General features: G+C 35.4%; 2 protein-coding genes and 1 long non-coding RNA gene across 4 annotated transcripts in view; 1 reads left to right on the top strand and 2 right to left on the bottom strand.

Moving 5' to 3' along the window:
* The window catches only part of LOC109842499 (late embryogenesis abundant protein 46-like), a 1,892-nt gene extending 940 nt beyond the window's left edge, over positions 1-952 (top strand). Inside the window, exons 2-3 of the mRNA XM_020411368.1 lie at positions 3-41; positions 431-952. Of these exons, the coding sequence (XP_020266957.1) occupies positions 3-41; positions 431-787 (396 nt within the window). The 3' untranslated portion in view covers positions 788-952. The remainder of the gene's footprint in view (positions 1-2; positions 42-430) is intronic.
* Positions 1,644-5,943, bottom strand: LOC109840973. 2 transcript variants are annotated; one of them, XR_002247103.1, is made up of 7 exons: positions 5,733-5,943; positions 3,706-3,865; positions 3,149-3,574; positions 2,737-3,074; positions 2,522-2,581; positions 1,994-2,237; positions 1,644-1,894 (listed from the first exon to the last, which is right to left on the bottom strand). It is a non-coding gene; the product is annotated as an uncharacterized LOC109840973 (long non-coding RNA). The 2 variants fall into 2 exon arrangements; XR_002247102.1 differs by having other exon boundaries at positions 2,920-3,074; positions 5,733-5,942.
* On the bottom strand, positions 9,691-23,896 carry LOC109842498. Its single transcript, XM_020411367.1, is given in 15 exon segments — positions 9,691-9,987; positions 10,458-10,599; positions 10,741-10,904; positions 12,755-12,838; positions 12,971-13,021; positions 13,100-13,219; positions 13,313-13,481; positions 13,681-13,763; positions 13,765-13,944; positions 15,312-15,379; positions 17,762-17,822; positions 19,847-20,004; positions 21,357-21,434; positions 23,056-23,460; positions 23,741-23,896. Coding segments are annotated over 13 exon segments (1,668 nt in total). The 5' UTR covers positions 23,369-23,460; positions 23,741-23,896; the 3' UTR covers positions 9,691-9,987; positions 10,458-10,460.

Here is a 25,122-nt window from a genome sequence, read left to right as displayed (position 1 = left end):
AGTCCGGCATGGACAAGACCAAGGCCGTTCTCCAAGAAAAGGTCATTCAATTCCTTAAATAAAAGCAAGCGTTCATTCTTAACTAATTTTATTATTAATTGCGATAAACTCCTCATTTCTCTGATAAATAACGTTTTTCTACTTCGTAATTATATTTATGGGTCTATGGGTATATATAAATAAAGGGTGGCAATACGGGCACACCCCCAACCATAACCTCAATCACACTCATTCTTTCATTTGTTACAGTGCACCGGTCCCACATTTTAAAATTCCATGTGAAATCTGGTTTACTGTAGCAAATAAGAGGAGAGAAGAGGATGTGGTTGAGGTTGTGGTTGGAGATATGCCTCTATCATTTTCCATAAATAAAAGCGTATGTCGTCGTACTACGAATTTTCAGATTTCTCGCTGTTTTGATTTGATGCAGGCCGAGAAGGTGACAGCTCAGCACCCAGCAGAGAAGGACATGGCGGAACAAAGGAAAGAAGAGAAAATCCGAGAAGCCGTGGTCAACAAGCGACAAGCCATGGACCACAACGCCACGGCCAAGGAGCAGGTCGTGCCGGCCACGCCACGGGCAAGCGGTCTGAACGCCGGACGTCCACCAGACCCGAACCGCCATCCTCGGCGTTCGCGGGTCAGCGGTCACGTGACAGAGGGCGCGTTTCAGTCGCGCCCATCCGGCGCGGAGACCGGCACGGCGAGGCCCGCTCTTGCGGCGCACGATCCTAACGTCGAAGGAACCGAGCCGGCTCTGCGCGGAACCGGAGGCCGTTATACTTGATGGAAGATTAATTAATTGTTAGCGGGGGCTTTTTCAGAATTTGTTTTGTGTTTGAAAAGTTTAGGGTTTTGTTGTGAGTTTGTTTTGATGCTTGTGATCGATTTCATGGTTAAGGTTGTAAATCGCGAGTAAATGGACACCATAATTATGTTTTTTTTTTCTGGAGGTCGTTTTTGTTTTTTGTTTCCTACTTGCGTCCCAGATGACGCGTCTGGTTTTAAGGGGTTGTTTGGTTCGTTTCCTAGATATAGGGAAATGCATTTCCATGTACAAAAACACAAGTTTTGAGTTTTTCAAACTTTTCCAAGAAATGGATTGTTTCGCTTTGGTTCGCACAAAAAATGATGGGAAAATAATGTATTTATTTTTCTTGTGTTTGGTTCGCATGGAAAAAAAAGGAAAAACTCTTGTTGATATTATATTTCCCACTTTTCCTATGTTTGGTTGGTTTTGAAGTTTGTTCGCACAAAAAATGATGGGAAAATAATGTATTTATTTTTCTTGTGTTTGGTTCGCATGGAAAAAAAAGGAAAAACTCTTGTTGATATTATATTTCCCACTTTTCCTATGTTTGGTTGGTTTTGAAGTTAATCATACGAAACCTGAATTAATATGAATCAATTGCAATGAATTACATATTTGATTTGACTTGAAATATACATGTTTCAGATTGAAAAAATCACATGAAACCTGTACTAACTTGTATATTCACAAATTTATGAAGTTGCATGAATTATCCACAAAATCTGTTGAAACATATTAAAACATATAAACAACCTTAAATCGCACAAAACCATGCTTGAAAATAATTCCACAACACAAAACCAAGCTCCACATACGATCAGAACTGCACGAATAGAGCTATGAAAACTAATAATATTATGAACTGTTATAATCCTTTATACAAGATTTTATCTGCATACAAAGTTTCAAAATTAACTGGTTTGGTGAACAACAAGCACCTCAATGAAACAGCGACCAAAGACATCGCCAGATTCACATTGAAAACTGAAACACTCTGTGCTGGAACCTTTGTAAATGGCGTCTTGATAAACTGAACCAAGAACTTCTTTTGACGTTTAGCCCCCCATGTAGGTACAATGAATTCTGCAGATATGAAGATTAACATTGTTGGTAATGAAATAATAGGTTCATTAATGAAACTCCGTTAATGAAATAATAGGTTCAAGTTGAACATTGGCTTACCTGGTGCCAGGAGCAGTCAAATTCCGACCTTTCAGAACAAAGGAGGTTTCCTGTCCACTTACAACAGCAATAGGTGACACATATGTCAGCTCAGGAGCTCTACATGTCTTCTAAGATTTACACAGATGAATTTTCCCTAGATTCCATATACGATGTCAAAAGATAAGCAGGAATCTATGCACAAATTCTATCTGTTTTTAACTCTGTTCTTGCAGGCAGAACACAGGGTGTGCCCACTGGTACACTGCAGCAAAATCACATAAAACAGATATTGTAAGATCTACTATGAATAAAACAGATGCAGTCCAAACAAGTGATTTACTAAAAAAAATGTTCTCGCATAGATTGATAGATCATGACAACTTGCTTTCAGAGAACTCACGAGCAATTAAGCAGCTACATGTGCATTGGCAGTATCTCGTTAGTTAAGGAACATGAGCAAGTGTCAAGTTACAACTCTACTGTGAAGTAATGCATTTCAGCATACAGACATGCAGGTCTTATTTTCTGAACTCATGGAATACTAACCTGGATAAATGTTGTAGGAGATACTGTAATGTTGAGGAAGTTTTCAATGCTCTCGGCAATCTGAAGCAAAGAAAAAGGCAAATCATCACCATACTCAATCGGATTGCAAAATTCAGAATTGAGACGTAATTTGTTGAGAATTATAATCAAAACAATATTTGAAGGTATGCAAACATAATACAGTATGTGATCTCAGGTCAAGCATCATATTTCACCTTGCATAGATTAATGTGCTATCAGTGAGCAATTAAGCAATGCTTCTAGAGGTAGAAATTAATATATGGCCAGAAGCCTGAAAAAGCATCTGTACAAAGAAAACTAGAACAATGGTTTCATCTCTTCACTCTCTTTTGTAATTCTTCAATGTGCCTGATTTGGTTTATTTTATACATTCCAACCTCTTTTAATGTTGTGCAGGAGATACACCCAAATGATTAGGGCGATGCTCTCGGAGACTTGATTTTGTCCTAGCCCAAAAGGAAAAACTCCATAAGCAAAGACATCAGTCTTCTCATTAACTATTCCGTGCATGAAGTACTCTGGCGCCAAGTATCTGGATCATTCAGTACATAAGCAACTTACTAGATCAAACAAAACAATTAGAATACCAGTTGGAGGATATCATACCTGTACTAACTAGCATCAAGACCCTTGTCCCAGACATGACACGCATGCACAAGGCAAGGCATATTGTAACAACGAGCATAGACTTGGCACTTATGTACCGAACCACTTCAAACACCCTTTCAACAATGCCTTCATGAACAACATGAACACCTCTCTTCGCACCATCAAACCAACCTGTGCCCAAACTGAACACAACCAGCAAACCCACAACAGCAAGTACACCAAAAATAGCCAACCAACAAAATCAGGCTACACAACCAGCCAACCAGAGGCAACATGCACACTATATTTGGTGATGAATCGTCAGGATTCATTGCCTCAAAATCATGCAACACTCATAGGCAGCAACACAAGGACCAGGCTTCAAAACTCTGAAATCTCCTTATAACATCCTAGTTGTCTCAAATAAAAGTAAGAGGTATACATCTGCACAAAGAAAAATGGAAATTCATCATAGTGGAATGTACCAACCGCATCAGGAGCATGGCATGTGTGTTCTATTGTATAAACTGCATCAAAAGTGTTGTCTGCATCAAAAATGGAAATTCATACTTCACCTGGACAGTGCACACATGATAGAGTTTCTTTCGTTGAATTAGCTCATAGAATCTCTCGTCAGCGATCATCTTTGATCCTCTCCATAGGGAGCCATATGTCTCATGGTAGTTTTCGAGGAATGTGGTAGTATTGGACATGTGCTCAAGGTGGACTGCTAACCTAATTTCATATCAAGCATGTTGGCAAGTCAAAATATAAACATGGAAATATTTGATATGACTCAGTTTATACAAGCAAAAATATTAAAATGTAGATGAATCAAAAGTACATAAGAGTGTTGCATCATGGACTTCACAACAGATTCCATATCCTATATATACAAAAGTACATAAGAGTAATTGATACCTTAACAATTAAGGTTAAATAAACTATAGATATGAGGGAACTTCAGAGTGCTTTAATTTAACATACAAGTGATATACGATCTCTGGCAAGTGGTAATGACAATGTTTTGACTTTGTCACTTTTCACAACCTTTACTCCAGAAGCTGAAAACTAAAGGGTTGAAAAAGATTTCTTTTGCAATACAAATTAGTATAGTCTGAAGCAAATCATATTTTGTTCTAGTTTTTGTTTGCAAATATCATAATAAAAATAATTGTCTTTCACACGCTATGGTTCAGGGATCATAAGCTGTGTAAGCAAACAAATCATTAGAAGAGTGCTCCTATCAAAATATACACCATGGTTTTCACCTCCTAATATAATTCTACCGACATCTTGTTTAATACATAATCCATTTTGGAACACTGAGCGCGATATTATAATTAACTCAAGGCCAAGGAAAGAGATAGTCAATTTTCTACTAGCCTTATACTATACGTAATCATAGTAGATATACTAATTTAAAGGGTAAATTTCACAAACCCCCACAATAATTTGTGGTGTTTCCCAAAATATTCCTAAGAACATTATTTTTCCCACTAAGCACCTAAAACATGTATTTCAAAGATGCATTATCATATTTGTCATATTCTCTTTGCTAGAATCTAAATTAGCACGAGAAATAAACACTTAATGTAGAAGGATCACAAATACTTTTCAAGCTATAAATTTGGGCTACCAAAAGATTAGGACTGATAAACTTCCCTTCATATTTTAAAGAAGACATACACATTCTTATGATGGAAGAGTAATGCAAATATGATGAAAATAGTGTTGAACAATTGAAATTAGTGATGTTAAGAATAAAGAAAAAAAAGTTGCTGCTAGAGAGGAAGTTTTAGAAGTGGTCAAAGAAGCAAAATAAGAAAGAAAAGTAAAGTGAATTGAGCAAGCATTAGCATGTGCAATCATGAGAAAATATACGTTATGAATCAATTCATCACTGTCGATCTCATCAAATGATAAATAAACGGAAAAGAAATTTGAAGATGAATAACAATTTAAAATCTAAATAACAAAAAAGTGAGAAACATCATTCTACGAAGTATTAGCATGATTTTTAGTATAATGCATGTTTTCCTATCAATGTTGCAGTAATTGAATATTTTCATGCGATGATTGGAATATTTAGTCTGAGGTTGAATTCTTCATCATCTTCGTTTAGTAAGGATTTCCAAACTCACAATGTGATAGACACTTCAAACCATTCCAAAACTCTCCATAACTTTAATCATCATATACCAATCCTTCATTTTCATAAGAAAGACCTAATTGTACCAAAACCTTGCTATTGATTGTAAAAGATGTCTCTCCCCTCTTTGTTTATATTTCTCTTAAATTGTAACTTCATCAATTTTATTTTTCTTTACATTCAGAATTTTAATGAGACCGAGACTAACGAATTGCTCCATATGACTACCAACTTTTTTTCTCATTAATTAATGCAATTCACTTTGCTTCTTTGAATTTCATTGAGCTTTCTCTCCAATAGCAATTTGTTCTCTTTGTTCTTACTCTTACTAATTTGAATATCTTTCATAATAAATGCTAGCATTTTACAAAGCTAATTCCTTTCAACCAAAATAAAACACTCAATCAAAAGTAAAACAAAGCATATTGGGGGGGGGGGATGAATCAAAACCTGAGAACCGACAAGCTCCTCGAATTGCTTAACAAAATCTTCCATCCCTTCATTCTCAAACCCAAATCCTCCCCTCGACGGCGCTGTCCCCGCAGTGGCGGACTCCAACCCCTTCACCGCCTCCCTCGTCTGCCTCCTCAGCTCCTCCAGCGTCGCAGACGCGTGCGATTCTTTCAGCCTAGTCGCCGCAGACACTCTCTGCCTCCGCTCTCTGCTCTCCGCTCTCTGCAACCCGGAACCTAATCCTAACCCTAATCCCTTACCCGTTGGATTTTGACGAGGGCACGAATTCTTTGGCCAAGGGGTTCAATTTCAAGAGGAGATCGACGAGCTCCCTCACATCTCGATCGTAGTTGTTCTCTCGATGATCCTCGGACCTCGCGATCCCATTCTCAGTGACCGCCGCCATTCGAATTTGATCGACAATTTGGTAGCGAGGGCCCGAGAGAGAGAGAGAGAGAGAGAGAGAGAGAGAGAGAGAGAGAGAGAGGCCAATTTCTTCGAATACAGGGACAGATAAGACCGCGGGAGTTTCTGGTGGGAACGATGCGAAGGAGGTAAGTGTAGCTCACCGAAGAAATCAACGAGAAGAAAAAATTCCCACGTGGACATGGTTTTCGTCGATTTCACTCGCTTGAGGAAGGAAATGGTGGAGAGAAAAAAAATCTAGCTGGCGGCTATTTGTTCTTCGATTTCCCTCTTCAGCCCTAACGAAACAAAGCGGGGAAAAAACCAGCGGAAACAAAAAAATCGACGTGGAGGTGAAAAATCTGACGTGGGGGCGAAGAAAAAGATTTCCACAGGGTTTTAAAGCGAACCAAACAGCCCCTAAGAGTAGTTATCTGTTGTGGATTTGGAAAATAAATTAAATTAAATTAAATTACTTTCTGGTCGAAAATTAAATTAAATTCCTTAAACAACTAAAACGTCAAATTTAAAAAAAAAGGATCTTGAGTACTCCTATTATTTATTAAAAGTATTCTTCAACCAGGAGAACTACTCGATCCAAACAATTTTTTTATGAACATTTTGTGTGGAGATCGAGACAGGTAGTTTTTAGTATTATATATTTTGGTTTGGGATATACCTTAACTAATGTAGAACTGTAGAAGGTGGATTTAGGAATTATATTTTAGTTTGGGATATTTTAATTAACGGTTTTTCTATAGAGTTGCCCATGGGCATTCTATAAGAGAGGAGAGAGATAGAGAAAAATGAATGAGAAAATGATCCCAATACAAATCAGGGGACTCTCCTCCTCATTCATATATTTTGTCTGAGAGTCTTGACAAATACTGATCATATAATAATGTACGAATTGACATAAAATAAAACAAGCATTAATCTACATTAGCAATAATATGTTCTTAGTATTACGTCCTAATACCAAGAACATAAGACTTTTCATGACTACTATAACTTCCCATCTCATGTAATACTCAAACAAATGATACATATCAATATTATAACATAATATTTTAAATCACAGCGTCATTTCTAATTTTGGAATTTTTGGTTTATCGTTTGTAAAGTTGCGAGGGTTGTTTATGATTTTTAAAAAATTTTAAGTGGGTAGTTGTAAATTTTTTAGCGGGTCATTTTGTAAAAGTTTCATGAGTTTATTTGTAATTTACAAATTTGTCAAGGTGCTTTATGTAAATTTTTCAATAATGTTTGTAAAAGCTTTCAAAGGGTTGTTTTTGAAAATTTGGTCAAATATGCATGGTCTAATCAAAAGTTTTTTTTATCTTATCTCAATTCTTGAGAATGTTCAAGACTTCAAGGTAATTAAGTAATTAACTCAAAGACGCAATAGATACCGACACGCATTTCATAAAAGCAAACCCTAGTGTTTGCATGTCCACATTATCAATGTGAAAAAAAGGCTAAAGATAGAAAGTTTATTTTATCGGAAAGTGACAACTTAGTTAGCAATGCTAATTCTTCAAATCAAAATTTAAATAACAAAAATTTCTGAAGGATCCAAAATATGAGATCAATAGGGGGGACAAGTGAGGTGTCTCACTCCTATTGGATAATGAGTTGGACATCATTAATGATGGCCAACTCATTTTCCAATAGGAGCGTGACACTTTACTTGTTCTCCCTATTGGTCCTATATTTTGGGTCCCGGTAGCAAAACTCTTTAAATAATAGAGTTAAGAGTCAAGTAGTTATCGCATGGAATTTAGATTTTGATTTCTGAACAAATCTCGCTCGGCGAGGGTTCGGCAGCTAAATAATTGGAGACATTATAATTTAGCAAGGAGCACGTCGAGACAAGAGCGTTCAAAATAATCAAAGAGAAGTATTCGGATAGGTTGTTGGATGGCGGATGGGTACGTATTAAATCATATGAACTTCTTATAAACTTTATTTATCCTCCCCCATACTATGTACCATTCTTTTTTGAGTGTTGCTATGGAGACCCAAAATATGGGATCAATGGAGGGGACAGATGAGGTGTCCCCTCCCTATTGCATAATGAGTTGACCATTTTTTTTTGAATGTTGCTATGAAGACCCAAAATATGGGACCAATGGAGGGGACATGTCCTCTCCCTTGGTCCCATATTTTGGGTTATTAAGTCATTTTTCTTTTTTTCCCCTCTTTTCCTTTGGACATAAAATCAATTTAAAATCGAATCCTTTATTTTAGCCTCTATATTAAGAAATATAATCATTGCATCAATTTGAAATAGAATCCTTTATTTTAGCCTCTATATTAAGAAATATAGTCATTGCATCAATTTGAAATAGAATCCTTTAATTTAGCCTCTATGTTGAGAAATATAATTTCATTACATCTACATGCAAAGCCCTTGTTTCCCTAATGATAGACACATGACTTCATGAGTTAATATGTGTGATTAACAAGGATGGAATGGTGCCATGTCGGAAAGCTGATGCTATTGACATGATTAAGAAGTCTCATACGTGGAATACTAAGAGGCTGTTTGGTTCAAATCCTATAATTCTAGGATGAAAAATTCCCCAAGGACCCAAAATATGGGACCAATAGATGGGACAAGTGAGATGTCCTCATCCTATTGGATAATGAGTTGGCCAACATTAATGATGGCCAACTCATTATCCAATAGGAAGGGGGACATCTCACTTGTCCCCCTATTAGTCTCATATTTTGGGTCCCTGTAGCAAAGCCCTTCTAGGATTTCTAAACTCAAAGGGAATTTTAAATCTATAGGGTTTTTATGCAAATCTTAAATTTTTTATTGAAACAAACAATAATGGAATCCAAAAAACCATGGGCACTCTATAAATTTTAAGTGTTATATTTTCGGTTTTTCTATAGAGTGCCCATGAGTACTCTATAAGAGAGGAGAGAGAATGAGAGAAATAAATTATGCACAAAAATTAATGCAAAACAGGGGGACCCATGAGCTATTCATTTCTCTTTCTCTCTCTCCTCTCTTATAGGCACTCTATAGAAAAACCGAAAATATAACATTTTTTGCTCCAAGAAATTGTAATCCAACCCAAATGCCAAAAAATTTAATGAACCAAATAGCCCCTAAGAGTGCCCCGCTGCTGAAAGAGCGAAAGCAATAGTATAAATTTATAAATATTTCTTTTCCATCTTATTGCACAATTATGGAAATAAGATGGTGTTCGAAAAACCCTTTTGACATTCTTATGAAAACTGTTGCTGCTTTTAAAGGGGTGTTTTTAGAGGTGAGAATGCTCTTAAAAGCAACTTCTGCTTTTTTTTTGGTTTATATACTATACATACCTTTTATCTTTTAACAATAATTGTTAAACACAGTTCTACCAAACACCTTTAACTGTTTTCTAAGCAAATTTTAATATTGCATTACCAAACAGCTATTTTCAATAGCTTATATAAGTTGCTTTTATCAGCTGCTTTTATAAACAACTTATTATTAAGCTCCAACAATACTAGATTGCCTTTAATCGGCTCCGAACAAAAACCATGCACATACAGGAAAATATATTTCTTCATAACCAACTTGGGAAGATGCATGAGAATACAGACAATAAACTTGGCACCAGCGGGAAAAAGTAGGTAGCAATGCGTTTCCTTGAGATGCAGAAGTTATGAGGATCACATTAGGGATAATTCCAAAAAAACTCTTCTTGAAATCAATATCTCAAACAAATACGATGTCTGCACATTTCACAGAAGCTCAATGACGATGAGTCCAGCTTCATCGATGGAAAAATGACAAAATAGTGTAGCCTGCTTGATCAGCCTTTATTGTGGATAGAGCAGCCATCTGTACATAGAAGCATCAAAGATTAGTAAACGTTGAAGGTTAAGGGGAGGGTACAATATTCCGAAAAAACTTGGAGGGCAAAAAAGAAAAAAGAAAAAAAAACTCATAACTAGGTTTAGACTTTATATCAAAGTCTTACACGGATAAGGAGCATAAGTTTGATTTCATGAATTGATATAAACCTAGTTTAGTAAGGCAACATCACGCCCTTTGCTAAACCAATCTCCATATGTAAATGCTAAAACAGAGTCCATCAATAATTTAATAAACAAACATTGAAATCACCTTTCCTAATTTTATATGAATTTGCTTTACAAACAGTTTATAAAAAGCTTAATCCAGTGACCCAGAGTCTTCTAATGCAAAAGAGCTCATGAGTTTAAGCTAGAAGGTCTCATATAATTTTCTCACTTTCTTAAGACTATTATTTCCAGTTCCATGAAACAAGCTCGCTAGTCAATAAGACTGACCTGCTAAAAACGAAACAGATTTCCAAAAGCCAAGGGCTTCTCAGTTCTTGCATGTTGAGTCCGTAGAGGAGGTGCGCAGACATTTATAGGAAGTACCCAATCACCCTTCTCTCTTGTCTCGACGAGGAGAGGATGCTCATACCTGCAGCATCAATTAATCAAAATGTAAGCAAAAAAAATAAGTTGGCACAGAAGGGAGCTTCTAATAATGCCCTTGTCCATGCTAAAAGAATCAACCGAATGACCTTAAACCAACATTGGATGCCACTAGATGAAACTGTACCTATTCAAGTCAACATACTTGGGTGTGGTGAAGAACTCGAATCTCAGGAACCATTGTACTGAAATATATGGAGTAGAGAAGGTCATTGGTCCATCTACAGGAATTGAGAAGAGGAAGCTTGACTGCACCAAGTCAGCAACTACCTCATGGTGATCGCTCTGAACCTGCATACGGTGGACTTAGATTAAAACAATCATTAAATCTATAAAGAAATCTTGAAGTAACGTCATTTGACAAATTAAGAATAGCTTAACAGACATGTCGTTAACACAGATCAAATAAATCAGATGTCTTAAATTATCACAGCATAAAACAGTTATTGCAAGTCTCACACAATAGCAAGTAAAAAAATCACTCTCTTGCTAGCATTAAAAACAACAATAAAAAGAATTGCTTGAACAAGAAAACAAAATACAATATGCCATAATTTGATTGCTACGAACAGAATACCAAAGTACTTTACTACTTTATTCGGTCACCATGCCTTGTAACATCAGGTTGCCTGAAACAAAGCTTGATTTTCCTTTGTTTGTTTTGAGAACACGAGTATTGGAAACTTGTTTAATTAAAGGTTTTCAATTCAAATGAAAGAATCATATGAATCTTAGAAATGACATGTAGTAAATCTAGAAAAATAAAACAAAAAACAACATTTTAATATTGGAATAAGATATTACTAATTGATCATTTTATTTTGCAATTATGAAATTCATGAGAAAGAATTTCCGTATGACACTAGAAGAATGTGGTCAAATTAGTAACAGACGTTTTCCTATTGTTGAAGAGATTTACAACAATTTTCAGTATTTAATTATTAATGAGAAGTGTATCGATTACCATACGAGAAGAAAAATATACACTACTACTTGATGAAATAGGCCATTTAACAGAACAATAATGAAGATCGTCCAAAGTCTTTGGAGTCAGCTACATTAATCCTTTTTGTTCATTAGACAAAGAAGAACATAAATTACTGCAATTGGCAGATAAATATACCTTATACCCATTGCACTGCACAAAAGTTGCACTGCACAAAAGTTATACATACAAACCAATGGCATACACAATATTACTTCAAATAAACCAATTTGAAGGGCCTGTTTGGAAGATTTTTAACATTAGATTATTTTTCCCCATGAAACACTTTACATGAGTACAACAAAGAAATGCCATCAGAAATGAAGATACTGGACTTGCAAATCTTTCTCAGTATTAGCGTGTATAATCTGCGATATACTCCCAGAATAGATATTTGAAGCAAAAGGTAATTTCTAAGGCACTTCAACCAGCAGAAGAATAAAAGGAAAAAGTTTCATATCCACACAAAAAAAGTGATTGGCACTGGAAAATGAAATAGGATAAAATTAGGGCACATTTGGTTTGAATTTGACAGAAGTATTAGAAGTAGGAAATAAATCCAAGAAATCACTTCTAAAATTATGAAGTAGGAAGTAGTGTAAGAATTTTTTTTTTGTTTCACATATTGTTTGAAGTAGTGGAAGTGGTAGTACTTATTCGTCATCTTCTTTTGATGTTTGGATATCCATGAAAAGTTGTTATGAAGTAACTAATAAAGGAAATGTTAATAAAAAAATTATTTCTTTCCTAATTCATGCACATTTCACCTACATCTCAGCTACTTTCGAGTCTTGAGGGACAGAAAAAGATTTAGGAAATAGGGATGACATGTAGGCGCCACATAGGTATTCAAGGAAGTACCGGAAGTAGGTTTGTTAGAGAAACAAACATGTTTTTCTGCTCAGAAGTAGCAGAAGTGGACTCTACTTCCTTTACTTCAGCTACTTCATAGTTACTTCCATGCAAACAAACAAGCCCGTAGGCTAAGAGAGAACAGAACAAAAGGGAACTTAGGGACATCATTGATGTGTTAGTAGATTTACTACATGACAAGTATCAAGCACAGCAAATTTCTCTTTTATAGCCTTGTAAGGCTTCATAGTCTTGCATTACAGGCAAACTCAAAACAGAAGGAACAGTTTGTAAAAATAAATACCTTTTTTATCTTAAGGGAGCTCTTTCGTGAAGGGTGTACAAATCTCTGGTTAATAGTTTCTGATGTCTCCAAGGTTACTGAGACCTGGAAAAAGTTAAGGAACTCACTGATTTAGAACATATATAGTTGAGGATATTGTCGCTATTCTACTTATTTATCTTTTTTTCTGGTTTAGAGAACTTTATTATTACTGATCAATAAGACAGCAACAGTTACCTCAAGGCATCTCCTAACTCCTCCATGAAAAAAAGTGAGTGTACCACCAATCTGTTATAGCAATATTAGGCCCTTAAGTTTTAAGTTCTTGAACATAAAAGTTTGTGTCTGAGCATAAAAATCACATACCATGTCACCAAAATAATAGGTTGAGTCCGAGTTCTTTGGCGAGAACCGTAGCAGAACTTGATCATCAATCCTGATATTATATGACCTGCCTCGAATGAAGCCTTCTGCTGTAGAAAATGCCTGCAGGAAATTAGTTAACTGATGGTATATAATAAAATAAAAGAACCTTAAGTACTCTAAACAGATAATCTGATGAATAATGCAATGACTTGCATGCTGCATCACGAGATCCAGTAGCATGAGGTGACTCCTTGTCTTCCGTAGGAATAGGAGAATTAGGAAACTTCCTTGACTGACTTTGGCTGATGGAAGATTGGGATCGTGCAAGCATCTTTTGAGGTGACACTGTACCTGTTGAGAGTGATGAATTAACCCGTGAAATCTCTTCCATAGAGATTAAACATATAGTATAAAGAATACATCTCATCAAGCAATATTGAATGCAACCACAATGAAAGTAAACAAAATATGGTAATATATACTACAATAGGTCAACAAGAAAATTTACCCACCAAAGCAAAATGCATAGCAAGATTATTAATGTCAAATATGAGCTTCAAATTTGTGAATGAAAAGTATACATACCGCTACCAGCATCATCAACGACCTCAGAGACTGATAATTCATGGAGCGGCGATTATGTAGGGAAATCTTGATTGGCTTAGCACATGAGAATGGAACTCATTGTTAGATAGCCTTGACGTGACTGACTGCAAGGACAAGGACTTCCTGAATGCTAGATCAATATTTTCTCTGGTAGGATTATAGGATGAAACTGATGAGACTTCATCTCTCAAACTATCATAACCTTCTTCACATTCATCGGGACAATCATTGGCTCTAGCCTGCAAGGTAATGTAAATGTTTAGATTCAAATCTGTAATTGAGTTTATCTACTAGTGACGGGCAGAAGTACTCCCATGATAACGTTCGTTCACTTGGACAACAAACTAAGAATATTACTTCAGCTACCATAACAGCAAGTCAAAGGAACAAAAGAAGCTAGCAATATTACCACCCTGTTAGAGCAATTTAGCAAATTATATAGGCTAAGTTACACTAAAATACCTTACGCTTCACCAATTTAGCACTTATATAACCTCAGTTGGTTTTTGGAGCATTTATATACTCTGAGTTGATTAAAATTAGCATTTTAGTACCCTTTGTTATGCAAACGTGAAAATTTTCATGTAACATTCATATACTAGTTTTATAACTTTCTAATTATTAATTTTACTGAACTAACTGTTTAAATCTATCCCAATTTTATTTTTCAAATAGAATCAGAATATGATTAAATTAGAACTTGGGTAGGATTAACAGTAAATTTAACAAATATTAATGACTAAAAAGATCTAAAATTAATATGTGAATGTTATAAGGAACTTTCGTGTGAAATTTTTTACATTTGCATAATAGAAGGTGCTAAAGGGCTCTTTTTAAACAACTTATGGTATATAAATGCTCCGAAAAACAACTGAAAGTGCTAAATGTGTGAAACATAACGTATTTTAGTGCAATTCAGCCAAATATATAAGCAAATACACATACTTAGGTGCCTAATTTCAAGAACAAATAACAGTTACTAGTTACTAGATACTATACATGAGGGGCTATTCACACCCAGGACCAAAACCATACCACATCCAATTTAGTGGAAACATGTCCAACACGCCTAAGACACCATATTTACACTATTATGCATTTTCCCAACACTTACATGAAACCTGCTCAGCTCAACCGGAAACTAAGGCTAATTTTGGCTGTTCCTCGCTTTTTTTTTTTTTGGATAAAAGTTGAACATTAGAAAGGAAGAGAAAAAAAAGAGTTGCTAGTTCATAAAAGGGAATTTTTTGTGAAGAATCATTTGTTAATAAAAAATTTCTTGAAATGAGCTACTTGCATTACGTTGAAATATAGAGACTTTTATACTGATTAGAGAGACTTCTCTTAATCAAAGAATGTCAGTTTGGAGATTGACAGGCGCACTTTGATCTTCAATGTCAGTTTGGAGATTGACAGGCGCACTTTGATCTTCAAACCTTTCCAAACATGTGTATGCACAAATAATTGTTTCCTAATTCAAAACCGTGCTGGGTGATGGTCATAAAACACGCCACAATGTCGTGGAAGAGAGGAAAATTTAAGGGTTTAACCCTTTCCTGTTGATAACTTACACAGTTAACTGGTTAAATGTGAAAATGCAACTTACCCATTCAGAATCTCCATCTTTCTCTTTCCAAAATATATCCATTTGGGCATTGGTAGCAGCCAAACTCCCTGGAAAAAAACCAGATAATGCATAAATACTAGAACTCAGGGCTAGATTTGAAATGGAACTCATGACACGTTTATCTGATTTTATTAGACAGGAAATCTGGTCTGCGTCAGAAAATGTAGACCGTCTTAGTTGCTTGGTCTAGTTACTTAATTAAGTCAGGTAGACTTTGGATCCAATAAACAAATATTAATATATGCTTTAAAATACATTTAGCTTAGCAATAAACACAAAAATATAGCTTAATAGTAAACAGGGAGATAAGCTCTTTTAATGAATATTGAATGTACATCTACATATTAGAGACTGGAAACATTGGGGTAGCTTGGGTGTCAGCACCACATCCAAGTATTTAACTGTTTTCTTCATCTCTAAGATAAACCTCGTCCTAGTGAGTGTTGACATGAGGTTACTAGTTGGCCATAGAATTCCAGCACTCCTTAGGTAATAGATATTTCACAATATGGAGTTTCCCTCCATAACTAAACCCCTTTTTGACTGGGAAAGGCTTAGATTATGCGACACATAAACAGCACCAATCTTATCTGTTCAATTTATAAACAGTGATAAGCTTGATATACCAAGTAATAAGTTGGATTACCTGCAGAGGTTCACTCAGATGAATACCCTACAAAAGAGTTAGTTAGGTTATATGTGTTCCTATACGTAATTGCCCCGTAGATTATTAAAAAGAATGATGAGAAAGAAATCAGGTGTAATATAAGAGTATGAGACACACGAGGTTTTAATATTTCAAACATTCATTTTCTTCCACTTCCCTTGTATACTAATACGATGCCCTTTATAAACAGTTACGAAAATGGTGGAACATGTAGGCAAACCCCTCATATAAAGTAAACGCCTAAAAGATTACATATCTCAGGAAACTGAATCTCCAGAGAGCAGAAATCAATTACACATAATCTGGTACAGGGGAATGAGTGGGAATGGAATGCCAATTCCCACTTCTCATTCGTTCATACCAAACACGACATGGTTTTGGAAGTTAGAAATCTCATTCCCATTTCCCACTTCTCATCAATTCCTACATTATGTGGAAATGGGCATTCCCACTTAAGTGGGAATAAAAAAATACATAACTTTCAAATATGCTCATTCCCGCTTCATTCTTTGATTGCACCCAAATGTGAGAATTGAAATGAGCATTCCATTCCAACGGTTACTCCATTTCCATTCCTTGTTTCACCCCACTCTCATGTCACTTGGTTCCCATGTACCTAACGAGGTGTTATAGAAATATAAAATGAGGATTACGCCCCTGAACTCCTTAACAATTGAGAGCATTCAAAACCTATGATTCATAAGAAAACAAATTATAAAACAATTACAGACTTAACATAACCATAATTAGGTGTTACAAAGATGATAGATGTATCTTCTCCTGCATCCTGTGGCAATTCCTGATAGGCTTTTACAATAGGTTAGCCGTTTTATTTCCAATGAGTTCTTTTTTCTGTTCAAAAAAGCCTATTTCACGCTAGCAGTCTAGATATGCTTAATTATAGAGCTGTTTTTTTATTACTAGATACAATCAAGCACTGGGAAAACCAAGCAGGTAAGCTTCCTAAGTATATGAAGTTCAAAATCACGAGATTATGCTTCTCCTAGTACTTATGCCAATATAAAGCAGAAAGAAATAAAGCAAGATAGATAAAGCCAACCAGAATAGATTGGTAGGATTTTCAATAGATGGTAAGTAAATCGCTCTGCTTATGACAAAACACCTTTGCTGCATGGATATGGACACAGATATGTGATTTGAAATGGCACGGACAAGTGAAGGGGCAAATTTGCGAAGTCACAACATGGATGGATGTGTGCAACATAACTCTAATAATATAATTCTTAGTACAACAAAATTAATAAGGCATGCAAATGAATTCAAATTCATTTAGTTTCTCAAGGGAGGGGTCTGTCTACTCTAACCACTAGAGTGCATCTCTTGTTCAGTTAGCATGGCATTAGAACTCAAGAAAGGGGCAGTAAAGACATACGTCTGGTTCATTCTTTTAATTACTATTTATTTGTCATTCTGAAAAAAGTATTGCTTTGTAAACCAATTCAAATTTCCCAGATCTGATATGAAAAGTAGATTATGCCTACATTCTAACCTTAATAAAAATAGGTTTTAGATTGTAAACAACTAGGTCTGACATGCTGACCATCCCGTGTTCATGTAGGGTAGGCATTCGACACATGATGGGCACGATACAGAAGCCATGATGAAGTGTTTGTGCTTTATAGGAAAAAAAACCTAAATGAATCTCCACAGGACCACATCAACACATCAGTTGTGATTCAGCTTATATCACAACAGTAAGGGGTCAAGCACAAGCATCCAATAAAATGTCCGATCACCTGACCTTCATTTAGCAAGTTGCTGTCTTTTTGCATGACCCATATTCGCAGTGGTACTCGGGCTTCCTGCAAAAACCAGAGTCATAAGATTGTTATAGCAAAGCAAGATTCTCAATAAATATCCTGTCATAGAAACAGTTCATTAAATAACCAGAATGATATTGCAAAGGGCAGTTTAGCATCACGCACACCAGGATAAAAAATCTAAATAAACTGAGCAGCTAACCTATACCAAATTTATAACTCCAAAGACAAGTATCGAATTCTCAAAATAACACATGCTACTGTGGTTCACTTATCTCATTAACATATGTGATACTTCTTACATCATTTTTATAATGCAGCATTGTGATCTCAAAAAGAGTGAAAAAGAAAAGATAAGAATAGTTCTATGCCGGAAAACACATGATTATATCTCCCACTTTCAGCAGTCACCAAACAATCACAAAAACGGATCTAACTTTACTCGCTAATTTATTGTGAGATTAACTGAATAATGAATATTAACAGTTCCTAGTACTGTAAATGGATCAAAAAACGTTCCAACTCAAGTTAAGGTTGACATGAGAATCACCTAAAACTAGTGAAGATTAGTACATTGAGTGAGAGTTGTAACAACATTCTTTTCTTGATTCCAGACGTGGAGTGGATTCTGGTATCACAAATGTGTCTGTCACCTGATGATATCATGATAGGGACATCAGCAACCGAGTCACGTTAATCAAGAAGAAAATGAGTTACCGTAGCACGTCAGATGCAAAGGTAAGGCAACAGTTCTTATCGCTAATAACTAGAAACTTTTGTAGTTAAGTTGGCTGGATTCTTTTAGATTGCTTCTTATTTTAATTAGGAAAATGTTGGAGTTCTTTAAGAGAGTGCTTAATCTAGAAACTTGAATAACTTTTGTGTTATTTGTTGACATTTAGGAGGGGTTTGTTCGCATGCAAGTGAAAGATAAAAGTGAGAAAGTGACTTGCTTTTTAACATTTTACGTGTTTGTTTAGATGCAAGTGGCTATGAAAGAGAAATGCAAGAAACTTTCTACATAGGATTCTTCCTCAAAAAAAGTGGTGAACTCACATGAAAGTAAAAAATGGGAACCACTTTTAATTAAATGATTTTAACAATATTTATTTATTAATTCTATTATGCCTCATCATATTCACATTGCACTTTCAATCATAATTTTATTTTTCAAACAAACACTATATTTCACTGTCACATTGACGTGGATATGAAAATTATTTGCAAAAAAAAAGTTACTTACATATTTTCAATTCACTTTTGAAATGCCAACCCATTTAGCGTAATGGGAGAACCTTTTCCTATTTTATCCCTTCCACTGCACTATATCTACGAATTTGTGGTGATGATTAAGGGTAATAATTTTATACTATAACATGCCAACATAAACTACATGACAACTAGAAGATTCCATCTATGTTAGGGTTTTAGTTTCTTAAGGATTTATTTTGTTTTAATTGAGATGAGTAGGTTAGAATACTTATTTAGGAATTGTTATTTGGTTTTATCAATTACTTAGGATTTTATTTGTTATTATGATTTTGTTTTACTCCTGTAAATGTGACTATACTTCATTTTAGGAAAGGAGAGAAGAATGGTGAAACCTCAGTTTAAGTGAGATACCTTGCATGTGACTTGCAGCACGTATTATTAGTCAACTGATTTGTATGGCATGTGAATTCCTCGAGCGCGAGTCCTGTACCTTTTCTTTATTAAATTTACAATTTAAATATTTGTATTTTTTGTTGTACGTTCATTTTTTTCTATGTCCAAATATTTCTCCACAACAAATCTTCATCATTACAATCCCCATCAATAAAAGTTGCATTATGATGAACTACATGAAAGTAACATGTTATAAAGAAAATTTGTGCTCTACAATGCCACACACGCAATATGAGTATGAATGAGAAAGAATACAAGATAACGCATACAGGAATGTGCTGGATCGGAAAATAAATCAGAATAACCTACATATTTGAAAATAGTATAATACAAACACAATCCATGCCAATGAAGTAGTCGTTAAGAACCTCAGGAACTGCGAAGGAAGTTAGCAAACTAACCAGCTGAATGAAATCATCTAAACACCCCTTATCGCTATGACCGTTCTCCAATACAAGCCATCGTCCACACAATGTACTTGTAATATAATAGATATAGCGAATGCTGGTACCCTTGTAAGATGGCGGTAAAATCTCTGGCAGCTCTCCTCGCACTATATCTGCATGGATCGTCTACACTGTTATGCTTAAAGAATGTACAAAAAAATATATTAAAAAAAAGATACTTCAGTTCTTCAAAGTCAGCAAATTTTACAATAAATTATAAACTTTCCTTCCGCTGCACAAAATGCAAGCCAGATCTAAAAATTATCCAAAACACCAGCAAAAATAGTTTTGAATGTTACTTTCTCCTGGAATGTCTGTACACTGTAGATAGTCTGAGTGTTGAAATTAATTCTAAGGGAAACCAGAGACTCGATGTAGAGCTCTGTTGATCTCTTGTATTTATACTAAGAGCAAATAAACATATGTTACATATTATTAGGAATATGCTAAGCATATTCTTAGCATATTCCTTATTCTCTCAATCACATCCCTAATGTCTCTCAACCACATATTCCTAATATATTATTCCTAATATAACTATACCATCATAGATCTCCATAATATATTCATTAACACTGAGCAAAGTCTCTAAGTTCACCCTAACAAGTCTATTGTTTGTAGGATAAAACACATTCAGATTCCTCCCTATCAATCCAAATGTCATGTGCTAAAGGATCACTGTAACATCTTATTGCTTGTTAAATAGACAGGTCACTTTGTTTCCTCAAACTACTGGTGCATCAACAACTTTACAAATCACCAGGCAAGTTTTCCAAAAAAGCAAAAAAAACAATTACATATTCCACCTAAATAGGCAGCTAAAAAGGTTAAATCGCTGGTAGCTTTCCTCCAATATTGAATGAGCCAATACTTCTACAAAGCACAATAGAGAACTGTCTGGACTCTGGACTCTGGACTCCGGACTCTGGCATAAGAAAGAATCAGTCCTGGAATCTGGTAGCAAGTGGGAATGCCTCTAAATATGTAATAGTTTTTTTTAACAGATCATGGGAAGTGATTAAACAGATATCCTTTAATTTTGTGTATGCAGCTAAAAGAAAGGTTTCATGGAAAAAATTTGCAGCTGAAGATGTACATAAAACAAGCAGAGGAACACTTCAAGGATCTGAAGTGAAAGAAGAAAGCAAACGAGTTGGGAACTTGGCATACAAGGGAGATCAACCTTAAAAACATCCTGTACCTAGGCATGCGACCTGCGAACTTAATAGTTATATTATAAGTAATCAAATTATAGCATCCTGTAACTGTCCTTTAATATAGTGCATCAATGTGCTCACCCAGAATAATTTTCAATTGCAACGATAAATAACTAAAGCTCAGGAGAGAAATGAACATTCTGAGAGATCCGAAGGAGTTGTGTTTTAAAGCATGGAAACTTCAAGCATGAGATAAGTATATGGTTTCAATTCTAGGTAAACACCTAAAAGATAATGAGCGCACTTACATGTTTTGGTACACCCAGAAGAAACTATCACCTTTGAAATTATAGACGGCGTTGTACAATGTAAAAATAAATGCTCCCCTGCACATTTTAACAGAATGAAAACTATGAATTTCATGAGTTAAAAATATCGGGTCAAGTATACAATGATAAGAAGAAAAAGGGACTTGCTCTCTGCATCAGGTGCTACATCATTTAAGAAAGTAATATGCAGTAACAACAACAAGGAGTATATACATATAAATTATTCCAATAAACAACAAATGTACCATCCAGTTGTTAAACAAGCAGTAGATACAATTAAGAAATATTTGATTAAAATTATGAAGAAAATTATGATTTTTTATATAACTAAGAAGAGCTAGATAACATGCTTCCACAGTAGTAGTTAGTCTCCGTGGCTCCCACTCAGCAACCCCAACTCCTCCAGAAAAGAAATAAATAAGGAAAAGCAAAAGAGAAACGGAAAGGAAGAGGATAGAGAGAGGGTGAAGGAGGGAGGTAGAAATACACACATAGAGATACATACATACATGTCATACCTTTTATTAACTAAACTCCTCTCACATGTATAAGGTTATAAGCTATCCTAAATGTTGTTCATTCCATAGATGTCGGGAAGGTTGGATGCTATAGCAGACCATGATCCGGGTTCAATCGTCACGGAACGTGGTATACTAGCGAATTGGGTCGCCTACCCAGCGACCTGATTTAGAATTTAAATTAGTTAATATTTTGAAAAAAACAACCATTTTTCCAGAAAATTAAACAACAAAACACATACCTCAAATTGCAATTTGAGAATTCTTTTACCATTATCGATCCTTGAACTTGACTCTTGCAGAAATTATTTGTACATTAAAGCACTCAAATTCCTACATTTAAAAACCGAACCCAAAGCATACCACATTCCCTAGGGTATCATATAAGCATTACCCTCTTGTATTCGATTCCAAATAAGTGGCGTACCATGCTCCCCTTCCCGTTTCATGAACCGAAACGAACCCCTTCCCATTCCATGAACCGAAACGAACCAGGTTTCATGTAACTATGGTTCATTCCTAATGGTTGAACATTCTCTTGTTTTTACCCCGTCTATAGGCCAAAACATGCGAAAGATACTATGAGAAGTTCTTATTCCATTTAAGGTGGAAAAGTCACTTAGGTACTGAGGGGAATTGCCTCTCTAGCCTTTTGAGCAGGAAACTACCTATATATGTAAATGATAATAAACTTTGCATAGATTATGATATGTGATTACTGAATCTATTATTAGTGCATTAGTGAGAAAAGTAAAATGTTCTGTGATGCCCTGCTGATTATTATTTCCCATAGATAAGTGTTATTAACACTTGGGAACTATTTTGACATGATATATGAGAAACCTTTCAAATTTCTGTGATTGAAATGGCATAGAAAAGCCACAAACACAGCATATTTCCCCAGAAGGATCAAAACTTTATCCTCTTAACATGTTAATATAGTATTTGCTGACATATATTTAACGCCTTATAAATTGACAAACATTCAGAATCACAATAAATGACCAGTTCATTGGAAACCAATTCTATGGTCAAGGACAAATTTGTGAACAACAGTAGGCAAAAAAGGTCTTAAGATTTTCATCCAGAGACTTTTTTTTTAATTTAACTGATATAAATAATAATAACAATAATAATAATAATAAAGAGGAAAGAAGCACCTCTCCGTTGTTTTGATCCCGGCAATGGCTTTTGTGTAGCAAACCACTGAGGATCCAACTTCTCAATGCCTTTAACTTCAAAGGAAAGGCTATCAACCAGAAAAGAACAGATCCCATTTTCCAGTTGCCCTTCACTCCTCGGATTACCGATCTCTATCGTCACATCAACAGGATCCCCAGGCCTATAAACCTCTTTGTCCGTCTGAATCTTAAACGAAGGAGAAACATCACGTTTTGGAGCAGCATCAGCCTTCTTCTCCTCGAACAACCCGCCTCTAAAGAAGGAGAAACCCTGAGCAAGCTTCAATGACATCCTTTTGATGTCCAGTGCCCATCCAAGTGCATCAACTACTTGTGAAAATTACCGCATACGTCACCATAATTGATAATTTATCGAGATAAGCCCTGTGATGGGAATGCTCGAAACCATAAATCGTTATGTAAACAAAACAGAATCTTTATTAGACCTAAGGCGATTACACATTCATGAAAATTTTAAATCGCCTAGTTAGCGAATTCGGATCACGGATCAGAGGATTCCTTGGGATTGAATCGATTTCGAACGTGAGATCCAGATAATTTCGGGGTATAACAGAGATCTAGCTCGAGGAGAGAGAAAGAGACCGGATCAAAAGAAAGCCTAGGTTCAGGTTTTAGAGAGAGAAACAATGCGGTCGCGAGTTACCTTGGGTCTTTGAGCCCTCGGCCTTCGTCTTCGTCCTTCGAGATTGATGGTAGATCCAATGGTTGCTGGTTTTTTTTCTCCCTCTAATTTTGGAGGTAATTTTTCAGTGATTGTGAAAGAGAAGAGAAGCCAGAAGTGGTTTTATTTTTTCAATAATAAAAGGTAAAAACGCCGATGTTGAGCTCGGAATTCGATTACGGTCACCCACCGGTGGGACAACGTGGGTTGCGTTTTTCGATATAAGTCCAATTACTGACATAAATTATTGAAATTTCTATAAGGACCCTCTGCGCTTATTTCTAGCTATTGCTAGTTGCTACTCTTAGGGACTGTTTGGTTGTTGTTGGTAAAGTTGTGTATTTATGACACAATTTGAAAAGTTGTTGTCCACCTCATCAATTTCACTTTTATACTTTTCTTTATTTGTTTTTGATTTCATTGAAATCATAAAACACTTGTTTGGTTTGCAAAATGAAACTTTAATTGTTTGTTTGGAAAGTGTAAAAAGTGGTCCCTACTCAAATGATCATATTGGTTGGAATTATTTTTTATTATTTTTTCCTAACTTCAATGTTAGCTTTCTCATAAAATCATGTCTTTTTTCCATGAAATCACTTTACAAGCCACATCAGCATATGAAATCACTTTACACTATTTTTACAACTACAACAAACAATCGAAAGTGGTGAAAGCTGACATTGGGACCCACTTTTTTACACTTTACATCCTTTTACATGGTAAAAACATACAACCAAACAGCCCCTTAACTTGACGAGGGACAAATTCGAAACAAATTTATAAGAATTTGCGTAGTAATGCCGATTTCAATGATCTGAGGGACTAAGGGGCTGTTTGGTTGTTGTTGGTAAAGTTGTGTATTTATGACACAACTTGGAAAGTTGTTGTCCACCTCATCAAATTTACTTTTATATTTTTCTTTGTTTGTTTTTTATTCCATTGGAATCATAAATTGCTTGTTTGGTTTGTAAATGTAACTTTAATTGTTTGTTTGGAAAGTGTAAAAAGTGGTCCCTACTCAAATGATCATATTTATTAGAATTATTTTTTATTATTTTTTCCTGACTTCAATGTCAGCTTTCTCCTAAAATCATGTCTTTTTTTTTATGAAATCACTTTACAAGCCACATCAGCATATAAAATCACTTTACACTATTTTCACAACTACAAACAAACAACTGAAAGTGATGAAAGCTGACATTGGGACCCACTTTTTTACACTTTCCATCCTTTTATATGGTAAAAACATACAACCAAACAGCCCCTAACTCAGAAAACTTGTAAAAATAATAGGACCTGGGAGCAATTCCAATGTTTTTAAAGACTAACTCAAAATTTAAGCCTCCTATTTCGTGCAAAAGTAG

This window comes from Asparagus officinalis, chromosome 5 (assembly GCF_001876935.1).
Source record: "Asparagus officinalis chromosome 5, Aspof.V1, whole genome shotgun sequence".
NCBI lineage: Eukaryota > Viridiplantae > Streptophyta > Magnoliopsida > Asparagales > Asparagaceae > Asparagus > Asparagus officinalis.
This window is presented reverse-complemented; position numbering and strand designations above follow the sequence as displayed.